This window comes from Leuresthes tenuis, unplaced genomic scaffold, assembly GCF_036924035.1.
Source record: "Leuresthes tenuis unplaced genomic scaffold, fLeuTen1.0.hap1 SCAF_9, whole genome shotgun sequence".
NCBI classification, from domain to species: Eukaryota; Metazoa; Chordata; class Actinopteri; order Atheriniformes; family Atherinopsidae; genus Leuresthes; species Leuresthes tenuis.
The window spans coordinates 14,068,529-14,081,684 of NW_027325363.1; the positions used below are offsets into that span (position 1 = coordinate 14,068,529).

Here is a 13,156-nt window from a genome sequence, read left to right on the forward strand (position 1 = left end):
GGACAATAACCATTTTTCTTACTCAGCTCCCTACAGACATACAGCTTTTGGCCATTCCACATTTTCCATAGTTCCTTACTTTACTACTTTGCTCTCAAATGTAAATAGCTGTACTCAGGGGTGAACTGTTAAAAAGATACATGATTAGGGTTAGAATTAAAATCACAATTAGATTTAGATGCTAAAAAAAATCCATGTTTAGAGTTGGACAAATACATTTAATTAAGCTTACATGTTTTATTATTGAGGGTTGACAACGTTGCCCATCAAAAAACAATGACTATTGGAATATGCTGCCATCTAAAAGTTTTTATCAGTTTCTAAAGTTTATAATAAGATTGCCACACTACAAAATGTTGAATATGTGGACAAGAGTATCTATTTTTCGTGTATCGCTGGGATCCTTCGGAGCATGACTCATGTTTTAGTCTTTTTATCCTTTTTTATCTCTGTAAATCAGTCTTATCAGGGTGTGCTTTATGAAACTGTCCGACAGTGGCAGCCATCAACCCAGAGGCATCTTGTTTTCTTGTCAGTTTTTCAAAAGGACAATCTTGTACTCTACATTAGCAACCCTCATTGAATACTGCAAGACATTTATTTAGTGAAATATGGTGTTCCAAAAACAGTTTTACTACATTACTGAATAAGATCTCAAATAATTATATTATATATCATTAATATCATTATATATTTTTTTAAATGTGAGTGCTTTATTGGAAAGTTGCTTGACAGGAAATGAGGGCAGAGAGAGGAAGGGATGACATGCAGCGAATGGACCCTAACCGAGACTCAAACCTGGGGTGGCTGTGTTGAGGACTTTTAACCTCTGTACATGAGGCACCTACTGAACCAGCTGAGCTACACCACACCCCAAGAGAATTATTGTTCTAATCCATGAATGGTGGTGGACAACTGAAGCCAAAACTCCTCACAAACTATTTTTTAATTTCCAACTTTTATGATCCGTTCAGGCAAAGTCCAAAAGCTCCTCTCATGATTGTTCCTGCTGGAAGAGTGTCTTTTCTCACTCTCGTTTACACGGTTCTATTACACAGCTGAATTATGATTTCCAAAACCCAAACTTATGTAAGAGAAAAGCTTTATTGGCATTCATACAAGGAAGTGTTGTCTCTGCTGATTTGTGAGGTAGCCTTTTGTCAGACTCTCTGGGGATAAAGCCAACAGCATAGCTGCTGTAGTGCTGTGAAGCCAACTTTCCTGAACAACTGGAACACTTACATTAATGTCCACAGGGGCCGGAGAAGTTGGTAGCATTCATACTTGTGGAAACAGCGGATAAACAAATATAAGACACCAAGGCATGTGAAAACATTTTGTGAAAAAAATACTAATTACAATTACAGATAAAGAACAAACTTAGGATTGGCGTGTTTATAGGACAGCGAGTTATCTGTAGCAGAGGTTCAGTATAAAGTCTTCTGGGACAGATGACAAAGATACATAATCTTTATCTTCCTCTTCTCACCCCTTTTCCCCTCATTTTCTCACTGGATTTCCCCTCTTTATGGTTTAGCTATCTGAAATGATTAAGACGGGTGATGTCTGGCCCAATAATGACTTACTTTTTATTCTGTTTTACATTCCCCTGCCCAGAAGTAATAAGTGGTGGGTGGCAGAAATACCAGGATCTGCAAATATTAAATGTCTGCTAATTGAGAAATCTTAGCAGTCATTTTAGGATAAAGAAATAAGAAAGATAGTAGATAGTAGAAGAAAGCACTAAATATGATAAAAGATGTAGTTAAAGATCAGCAAGCTTTTGTGGGAGGTGAGTTACAAGTACAAATACAAGAATGAGTCTCAGTCAAGAAACGCCACACAAATTGATAAATATGACATCTTAGTACAGAGGACTAGGCGTGGGAGCAGAGGGGTGCTGTAAGAGAGATATTGTTATAAACTAGGAAGGAAAAAGACAAGATATGTATGTGAGGAATGACAGGAGCACTTCCTGTTAGAATTCCACTTTAATTGACCAATCATTGTTACCGTGGTAACAAAAGAATGGCAGCTGGAGAGTAATAACTGCTAATTTAACCAGTTTCTATCCAATGAGACAATTGATTTTTTAGGATTATCAGTTGGACTAAGAGACATCAGTCAGGCATATTAGCTGGTGCTGCATGCTGTTAGTAGTTAATCAACATACTGTTGACAGACTCAGACAGATTGACAAAATATGCTAGATTTTACCACAGCTTAAATCACAACACAGATACAATCACACGCAAAGACACGCACACACACATAGAGCCATGTATGCTGGATAAATAGGCAGGTCAGCAGTCGCACACAATGCACCCCGGGCAGTCGAGACAGTGCATCATACAGCCACAACATATTACTGACGCATGTCTACCAAGAGTGCCCCCGACCAACAAATGTGTGCCTCACACTGGTTGACACACATTTTAGCATCAGACAAACATATATGCCTGGTTAGGGTATTAAAATAGAAAAAGGCAGAGACACAATGCAGAGCATGACTGATATAGAAGCCAAAAAATAAATAATATAAAGTAATAAAGGTTGATGTACATACAGATCAAGATAAAGCAGAACAAAAATTAAACTAGTACAATGTCACATTAATGCAATTATAGAAGAGAAAGTTATTTTTCTATAACATATACAGTGAGATGAATTAGAAACTAATGAGTCACAGTCTTAGGGTATGTAAAAATTACAAGTTGAAGGGAAGTCAGAGAGATATAACAACTATTTCACTATTTCAGAACCTCTACCAAAAGCTCTGAGTTGCACATTTAAAGTAAATCTACAGGAAGCAGAAGCACTTGAGGCTGAACCAAAGTGTGGCCTTCTTTCTGCCACAGCATGAGGGTGTGTAATCACTTTTAAGCAATTTGTCATGCTGATCTGGTGATTAGTTTAAAGAGGAAAAGAACACGAACATGAGCGTGCATGTGAATTGCATTGGTGGACGACCACATTACCAGAGGCCTTCACATTTTTCAGCTGATAAACTATAAGACACTTACACAGTACTTTCAGCTTATCACCAATACAGTCCACACGTTTAAAGACAGATGAGTACCAGCCAAGAAGTTATTCTGGCTGTCAAAAAACAGACCATGGTGGCAGATTCCTATTATCCTGTTATCAAAAATTAAACAGCTTAAATTAAAGGGACAATTGCAATCAGAGACTAATCAATTACATATCATTCATCTGATTCTCTAGGAAGTGTGCATACTGGCGACAAATCATAGGAAAAAAACAGCAACATGAACTGTCCTTTTTAAGTGTAGCCAGAACAAGACATATGAGTACCATCCAAGAAGTTATTCTGGCAGTTAAAAAACAGACCATGGTGGCAGATTCCTTTTGGATGTCACTGAGATGTTATCAAAAATGAAACAGCTTAAATTAAAGTGACAGTTGCAATCAAACGAAAAGACATGATGAGTAAAGGCACAGTATTGAGACTTCTGTGGAAAGTGTTCATCATGAACAGCAACAACATATCTCTATCCAATGATTTGTAGTCAAAAAGCTATAAGGGAAAAAAAAAAAACACGCAAATAATGTATGTACATCTTACAACTGTATTACAAGGCCATTTCTATGACTGAACATCAGACACTTGTTTGTAACAAAATGCCCAAAGACTGGAACTGGGCAACGCTAATGGTCAATATGTGACCAGGCTTAAAGCTAGTGGTGCCATAAGGACACCAATAATGCCAAGAGCAAAAAGTGGCATTATCTGCCAAAGGGAACACAGGACCATAATGATGTAATACCAAAAACTGGACACCATGTTAATAGGCATGAGCACACATATGGCCTAAAGAGTGAGGGTGAGTGCATACAAGCAACCTTGTCCTACTGGGCAAACAAACTGAGCTGCAGTGATGCCAGGGTGGGCTTGCTGGCCACAGTCTCTGGCTGTGCGGTTGGTGTGGCTGGCATCTTGGAGGCATGGTACGACATGTGGCGCATCCCAGCAGGCAGCCGGAGTCACAACAAGAATGACACTAGTGTCTACACAGCTCCGCTGCTCATTTCTGCTGAAAGCTATGATCAATGCTCCCAATGGTCCAAAACACAGAGGACATTGTTGTTGGGATGTTTTAAATAATACGTTTTAGCAATGTTTAATATGGTGTCAGCCTGGTAACTTCTACATAGAACATATTATGCGACTGTCAGTCTGTTTTTTTTTTATTTAATATCATTATTATTTAGGGTAAAGAAGTTCAGTGTCAGCCAGACTCTAGAACACAATGTAATGGAAGATCCAGTGGTCACTGAAGCAAAAAACTGCTTTTTTCTTTAAGCCAGCATTTACTCATTTTTACGTTCCTTAATCTTTTGTGGATCTGCTCCTCCATGCTCCCTGCATATTTGAGGATGGGTGGGCCAACCACTCTGAGAAACACTCCCAGTGCAGTGATTGCTTTCACAGAGCTGCTCATCAGAGGAAAAATGCAGCCACGCACCAGGGGGATTAACCAGGTAATCATGTATGCTGTGCACACAAGAACAGATACTTTTACACATGTACCTAAGTAACTGATCTAACCTCAGTAGGGACCCTAACAGAGCAGTGGGACAGCAAGCAACACAGGCGAAAAGGGTCTTGCATGCAGCTTAAATGTAAAGAAAACAGTGCATGGAGAGAAGGGGAACAAAGTCAGACAGGAGGGGGTGACATCAAGTGAATGAATAAAAATGGTGACTATGAAAAGAGACCAGGTCATAGAGTGAGAGTCTTAACTCTTCACTGAGTATTATGCCATAGGGCCCGTTTCTGCTGACCTGCTTTCTTTCAGCCAACAAAAGCTGAGCATTAACACACTCACAAAAAAAAACGTTCACACATGTGCACATGTGTATGGAGACTTAGACACCAACTTAACCAAAGCCTGCTCCCAAGCCTCCTACATGCATATCCACACACATAATTCTGTCGAGTTTCGTCTCCACCTTTCTCTCCACATCTATGCACCCTCTATCTGTGCATATTCACCTTTAAACATAAAGTCGTAGGTTTTATACTAACTATATTAGCAAGTCACACTGGAGGATGACAAAGAAAAAAAATCAGGTGTTTTTGAGCACACTGGTGTTGCTGACAATATTAGTCATGGTTTCCATTTCAGTTCTTCTTTCTCGTCGACAAAATCACTTGTCACAAATAGCTGCCTGTTCGAGTAAGTACTACACAACAACTTACAGCTTGCACTGTGATATTCATACTGATTATAGGTCATAGTGTGTCAACAAAATCTGAAGGAAAAGTTTTCCACTAATCAATTGCATATCATTCATCTGATTCTCTAGGAAATGTGCATACTAGCGACAAATCAAAGGAAAAAGACAAGTAACATGAAGTGTCCTTTTTAAATGTAGCCAGAACATTGGGGTGGGGAGATTGACGAGACCATACAAAATCTCCTTTTGATGTTCTATTGCTTGGACATATAGTGACTGCAATAGTCACAACTAATGACTCAGATCATCTTCTTATTCAACAAACTATTCAGTTATGTCTTGCCATGCACATTGGATGGTGGCATGTTCACTGACCTGGAGGAGACTACTCCCATTGGCATAAGGACATTTCAGAGGAAAAGGATCAATCAGAACGATTTAGTAATGATTTGAAAATACCTTTCCCTCTAAAGTCAGCCCAAAATATAGCAGCAAAATGCCATCCACTGGACCTGCTCACTGTAATGCTTAAGCACTCACGGGTTTTTTGTGATCAGGTTATTTTAAAATCACCAAACGCCTCGTGCAAAGCAAGTGGGAAAACTATATCTACTAAAGAACATCAGAACCAGTTTATGAAAGAGAAAAGACTAATTAATCTGAACATGAACATATTCGAAAACAAACTAGGATTTTTCAAACAGATAGATTCAATACTTCAAAGAAGGCAAAGCACAGATGTTATCGATATTATCGTCTCTGTCTCCTTTCTGTTTAACCGAGCCAAAATGAAGATCACTTCAGATGGTGTAGACTCCCATAACACGTGGAAAAATGAGTAGAATCAGCACTGACATCGCAACAGTCACATCACAAGGCATGTGATGTCAAGTAAAGCAAATCAGCACCAACAAGTGTTCGCGGCTTCATGGCTATAACATATCTGCTGCTTGTTACAAAGTAAACTCAGACGGCACTGACCTCACACGTCTGTCTGATATGAAATAATGTAATATGAATTAATCTCTTGAATATATACAATATCTTTTTAATCAAAAATCTGGGTTTTCTGAAAATTAATTGCATGCCGGCGCAAAAATAAGCAGTAAAAAGGTGAAAAGGACAGAAAAACGAAGCTAGACCTGAATAGCATCCAAAACATCAAATCCTGATACACGGGATTGACAATAGCCTGAAAAAAGACAAAACAGATTTTATGAACACAAAGTTGTCATTGTAAACCAACCATTTGTGTTTGGTGCATTCAAACTCATTTCATTGCATTCATGTTTATGGTTCACAATATACCATAACTCTCACATTTCTTAATATGTACTAATATGACATTTTTTTTAACGTACTGATGGGCAGAACCACTGCTGCACACCACAAACAGATGCAATCTTGCAAGAAAATGTCAGTATCATGCCAGACTTTTTTTTAAGTCTAATAGATAATGTTCATGTTTGATGCCCTAAATGATGAGCTATTCAGGTGCCTCTTGTTTCAGGCAGATAGACGCATTCAGTCAGTAAAAATCTCCTTTTTTAGGAGACCAAATATCAATATCTAGCTGCTCATAGAAAATGTTTATTTTTCAGGGAGAAGCCGTAGACACTGAAAAAGCCTTTCATTCATTGTGAGTGGCACAATTATTCAAATCCTGTCCTCCGCCATGCAATATTAGATTATCCCTCTTCAGTACAACCAATTCTCACTACGCACTCTGTAATACGTCTGTCCCACTGACACACTAACACTGAAGTGAAGAGGATGTGGAGTAGAAGCAAAAAGAAGAGGAGTGACCTTTCTCTGTGCTAATCTCCATAGCTGACACGCACGTACATACGCGCGCACGCAAAAGGTAGATATGTCCTCTGCCAGTTGAATAAAAAGAACATCATCACAACACAAATCCTTCTCCTCTCTCCTTTCTGTACATGTCCTTGTGTCCCACAATCTGTTTTCCTCCCCTGGATTATCCCTTCTCCTTCCACAATGTTATCTGTCAATCAGAGCCTCTCAGAATAAAGCGTGACACACCCACTGAAGCATATATTTCACATTCCACAATAACACAACAGCCTGACAATATAATTCGTCGAAAATTAAGCCAGTGGTCGAGCCCCCTCCCAGTCAACCCCCTCCGGCGTCTTTCCCGGCGTGTTTTTGTGCACCACTGGACAGATGTAAACCACTGCATGTCACGCTGCATCACACCGACCTACTACCAAACCGTTGATTTGCATTGCATTGATTTGATCTGCATTTAATTAATTTTTTTTCGAGATATCGTGAAATTAACTCCAACCCACAGTATGATGTTATAGGCTCTACGACTTTAGTCACATCTTCAGCCAATATCCGCTCTTTATCAGTATGTGATGAAATTAAATGCGTTGATTCCTGCTCTTGCTGTAAAACGATCAATTTCAGTTATGGTCTATTGAATTGTTCCCACTGCAGGATCAATAGAGCCGAACAGCACTGCTGCACTGCTGCTTGCGCTCAACCACTGCACGGAAAGATGCAACATGAATGTCAATGCCGGGTTTGCTCCAGCTACGATGCAGTGGTGCGGCTGTTGCAGATCATTCCGAATCAAACGCACTTTGATTTTAGTTATATGGGTTGGACGTCTCGAGGTCTTTAAACAAGAGCGTTTGAAGCTTCAGCCGACAGGTGGTGATGCGTTTTTCCACTGCCAACATACATATGTTTTTTTTCCAGTCCACACAGGTCCACTCACCGTCACTGCGGAGTGTCTGACTGCGTTGCACGCCGTCTGCCGTATCTCCGCCGCGCTCCCCGGTTTCAGCAGGTTCTTGGTGAATCTCCGGGTCGATTCGGCTGCCATCTCCTCATCTGAGCGGTCCTTGCGCGCAATTCAATCAAGTAATCTCTGCAACAGTCAGTCCCTGGCCCTCGCTCCTAACATGAGCCTAATGTGCTCTATTTACACACACACGCCTCGCACACACGGAGTCTCACACACGCACAGCAGGCAGAGTATACTGATGACGTCAAGTTAGTTTGGATCTAACATATTACGTATGGCTGTGACTTTCAAATTAAAATACTATCTACGAGCCAGCACTGAATAGTTTATTTACTTTGAGAGGTGCTTTAATTTTGAAGGGGAACACAAATTCCAGAGCATGTCTTCCTTCAGCCTGATGTTGTACAGGAAGCACGTAATTTTCATAGTGCTGCAATGACCTCAGTTCTAAGTCGTAGGCTGACATAGGCTGCTTTTTATATTTTAACACTATTAAAACGGAATTCGTTTATGAAAGCTTTACATTCATTCAACGTTTTGTGTCAGTTTGAGCTTCTGTTAAACATGATTCAATATGTCAGTCAATACTGTTACACACTTCTGACGAGTGGCTTTGAAATTTTCTTTCATTCATCAGCAGTCTTGTCACGACCAAGGAAGGATGGAGCAGCATTTACAGCTGTGGTTGCAAGATATGGAAACTCATATGGCAATAGCGACATCTGGCGGTAGAACCGAGGAAATTCCGAAATGCTTTCCCACGATCAAACTTATCTTTTCATAATCAAAATGCCCTTCAAAGGGTCATATTCCAATTTAAAAGAACGACACGGTTCAAAATCTATTGGCATCAGCCCGTTTAACACCGCAGCTTGTAGTTTACAGGTGAATGTTCAGCAAACATCATTCCTTTTAAGACGGTTTCCATTCCTCTTGTGCTCATAAGCATCACTTCCTCGTTTGCAAGTCTGAGGCAATGTGAAACTTTCTTTTTTAGTTCAGTAAGATCTTCCAAATGTTTCCCATTTTTATTTTTTTGTTTGGTTTTTTTTCTGGTGTGACAGACAAAAGAAAATTGACAAAATTCAACAAAGTTTCCCATTGAAATAATTCCCTTGCTTTGATGACAGTAAACAAATGTCGTTGAGAAACAAACCAGTTGGTATTTACTGTGACACAGACTCTCCAACTAAGCTGAGCACGTCACAGAAGTCTGTCTTTTTTGCTCTTGGATTCTTTAGTGTAGTTGTCATTCGTCCTTGTTGACTTGCTTGGTTGTGGTATGCGCTGTGCTGACAAGCTGAACACTACTCTTGCAATTTCTCCAGTTTTGCCGTCATTGGCCTGTGTAACAGGTCAGCCATATGATGAGATTTTTAACATGTCTGATTTTATTCTCTTATCATAAATCAGGCATTGTTGGCCCTGAAGGGACATTTTGATACAATATAAGACATGAATATATATAAGGTCGGTCATATGTATACTTTTCTTCTTGAAAGCATTCATTTGAGATCTCTCAATGTCTTTAATGTCTGCTCTTTGTGCATTCAATGTTTTTGTATGCTAAGGTCAAAACTTTGCATAAGCCCTCTATCTTTTGGTGTGTGCTTTGTTGCTTTTTAAGTGTTGTTTTCTATGGTTTGTATTGTTCAGAACAATTCATCTGGTAATTTCAGAGTTAATTCAGGGTTGATTCATGAACAATCACCCCTTGGGGTTTGTAGCACTGCAACAAGATAGGAACTGTCACATAAAAGGCATGCTTTCCTTCCCACCTTTGCAAACATTTACAGTCTAAAACTGAAAGCCTCTTTGTTGTGAAATGCTTGAAATGAGTTTCTTCATCTGAAATGTTGAATGTTTTGTCTCTGTGGTAATAAACTACAAACTCTTTGTTGAGTCACCTATTTACCTTACAAGCATTAACTCATCATGATCCAAGGCTTTTTTTTTTAAAAAAGTCCTCCAAAATATATTTATATGTGTATGTATATTTATGTATATATACATATACGTATATACACACTTTGTGTACGTTGCTTCAAATGTAAAAGTACTCCCAAACTGCATCAGGTCATAAATTTGAAACTTGATATCTGGTCTGAAGTCCAGTTTCAGATTCAGTACATTACATAATTCTTGTGCTTTACAGATGTTAACCCAACTTGAGCCATAATCCAAATCAATCACTCTGGCTGTGTCTAACCCCAAAACCTCACACTAAGGGGAAGCAGACTTTAACTCAAGACATTTGTATCGAATAACGAATCTTACTCAAATAACCAAATCAAATGGTTTATTGAATTCAGAACATGTATAACTATGGTGGGTGTATTTCAGTGTATTTCGTGGCTTGAATGTGAGTCAAAGTCACTGGGACTATTATTTTGGTGTACCAACTTTGATCTCTAGGTGGCAGTATTACATCACAAATTAAACTGGATAAAAACTTGCCCACCTGAGCAGAGCAAACTTTCAATCAACAATTTAAACATATGTTGAAATCTTGGCCTATGATATGGATATTTTAGATATTTCTTTTAACACTCCACATGAGTTCACTGAGACTTACTCAGTAACACACAGTGATCTTGTTTTAGGATCAGCACAGCTACCTGAAATAGATTAGATGTTCTTTTTTTCATAGGAGTTTCATATGTACATATTGTATAAATGTTCTCCTTTTGCTTCTGTATTCTGAGTTTTATACATGTAATAACAAAAAGTCTAAAGGTGATTTAAATGAATGATGGCGTACACTTAAACTGTAAGTGCTTAGAAAAGTATTAGAAGAGTTGAAGAGCATTTGATTCAAGGCTCTTTTGAGGAATGAATTTTGATCTTAGTGAAGTCATGATCCCAATATTTCCTGGATGGAATTTTTATGGTCCTGACTCCTTATGGTTGTATTTGACTTTAAAAAGTGTGTTATATTACTGTCACTTGCATACTAATGTATAAGCAAGACATTAAGGAACTAGCTTAACAACAGGATACCCAACTTTCCATGCAAGTGCTATGTTAACACCAGTCAGCAGCAACATTAAGGGCGGAACAGCTCTGATCCATCAGGATGTGGACTTAGGCATGAGCCTGATGGAGCAGCTTCAGGATGTTTGCCACACTGTTTTGGAGTCTTGTGAGTTGCAGGTTTGGGGCCTCTGGTTTGGACTAATGCTCAATCAGACTGGGATCTGTTGATTTAGGAGACTCCATCATAAACCTCGAGATGATTTTAAAAGCCAGAGCACACAAGCCCCAAACAACATGCATTCAAACGGATGCTCCTAATATTTTCCATTATGACCCTGCAAACCCACCACAGATGGTTTAATACAAGCAATTTTTCAACGTAAAAGTAATTGTGTGTTTTGCAGTTGAAGCTCATCTTGATTTCTAATAAATAGTTCAACTGTGCCACCTGCTGACATAAACTGGTAGGCTACCTGTGTTGTCTCTTTATTAGTAAAGTAAAAATGGAGACATATTAGAGGAAGTTTAGGCTGCATGTAGTCAGAAAGCAACTAATACATCGCAGTCTACCGACTATGTAGGTTGTTCCGCTGCTTTCAGAACATGTAATCACTGATCAAAACATACATTTGTCAACATAGCGATTTAAAAACTCACAACTACAACTGAAGCCCTCATTCTTTGTGGTCAGATGTGGACTGCATCACAACACTTATTGGTGCTTGTATGGCACTTGACCTGAGTCATATGACACGCCGCTGCGGTAGACTGTCACTGTGTTTTTAACTCTTTTCATTTTTTGTGTTATAAACATTAGCCGGGTGGGGGTGGACACTGCCTATGAGGAGTGATGCTGCCTGGCATTAGGAGGTGTGGTTTGTTTGCAACAGTATTTAGGTGGATGGTGCTTTTTGAAGTTACACCCGCGTTAATGGCAATCCCAAGGAAGAAAGAAAGATCAGTGTTCACCACCACCGGCTTAATGTTCTGGGTGAGTGGTGGATGTGCCGCTACTGATTAATGAATTTTGCCAGCTGCTGGTTTTGTAACTGTATCCCACCTTCACCTATGCAGATTTACAATAGTCTTCTTTGTGGAACACTGAGCAATGTTTGAATATCACAGTCGGGATCCTTAATGGCCTCAGTGTACTTACTCAGTGCTGCACATATAACCACAAGACCTCCAGGAACATAATTACTCTCTTTATTCTGTTGCAGGCACATTCTCATGTTGATCTATATTAAAAGACAACTGCACTGATTCCACATCTGCATAAATGCATATTAGCAATGTAAGGACTTAAGTGTTAGGGATAATCTTTCAAATATGTCAGTATTTCAAAAGTATACACAATACAAGTTTTAAGACAGGAGCAAAGATTGTGGCACTCAGCTCAGTCTGTCACCTCTGCAATGTCCAAACATAATCTAAGCACAAACAACAAAGGAGACACACCTGGTCACATAGAGCACTATTTTCTTATATTTGTAATTTCAGTATTTAAGTTTGGGCCTCTACTAGAGTAGGTTTACACGTTTTAATGCTCTTTAAAACGCTGCTCTGGCAGTCTCCTATGGTTAGAGCAGTGAGCCAGCCAATGCTGTGCCTTATATACGGGATTAGAATATACCTCCTGAGAATAGATTTGCATTTAATTACATGTTGGCACGCTTGTAATAGCTGCGTTGCTAATCCTGTTTTTGTCGGTCACGCACATACTCAAAAGATAATACGATGCCTCCATAGGACGCAAAAAGAGGTGTGATTGGCTATTCAAAATCCTTGATTTAGGGGAAAAAACATCTGTGATATTGTGGCATGTTTTAACATTCAACTAAATACTAACCATCTTTAGTCCCTACATTTTTATTTTTTAATCTTTGAATCCAAAAGTTCTGTAAGGTCTTAGTTTGCTGTTGTGCCCTTTAAATCCTCCAAGACATAGTTGTGAATTTAACGGATGTAGTACACAGGCAACCACACCAAAAACAGAGCCTGTTGGTTAAAAAGAAGGTGTATATCCATATAGCTGGGTCATGTACAGTTAAGCTACATGCCTTCAAATCACTGATTTATTTAAAAATACAGAGAAAACAGATGGGGGATATTTCTGTCTGCATTTGTCTGTCAAAATGAAAAGAAATCTGTTGGAGGTGGCAGTAAGTTTTATTTTATGAACTGATATGAGGTCAGTGA

At 39.1% G+C, this 13,156-nt stretch overlaps 1 protein-coding gene across 1 annotated transcript in view; it reads right to left on the reverse strand.

The window, feature by feature from the left end:
• The window catches only part of dock10 (dedicator of cytokinesis 10), a 59,382-nt gene extending 51,189 nt beyond the window's left edge, over window positions 1-8,193 (reverse strand). The window contains exon 1 of the mRNA XM_072392456.1: window positions 7,952-8,193. Coding sequence (XP_072248557.1) covers window positions 7,952-8,059 — 108 coding nt within the window. The 5' untranslated portion in view covers window positions 8,060-8,193. The remainder of the gene's footprint in view (window positions 1-7,951) is intronic.
• Window positions 8,194-13,156: the final 4,963 nt, after the last annotated feature.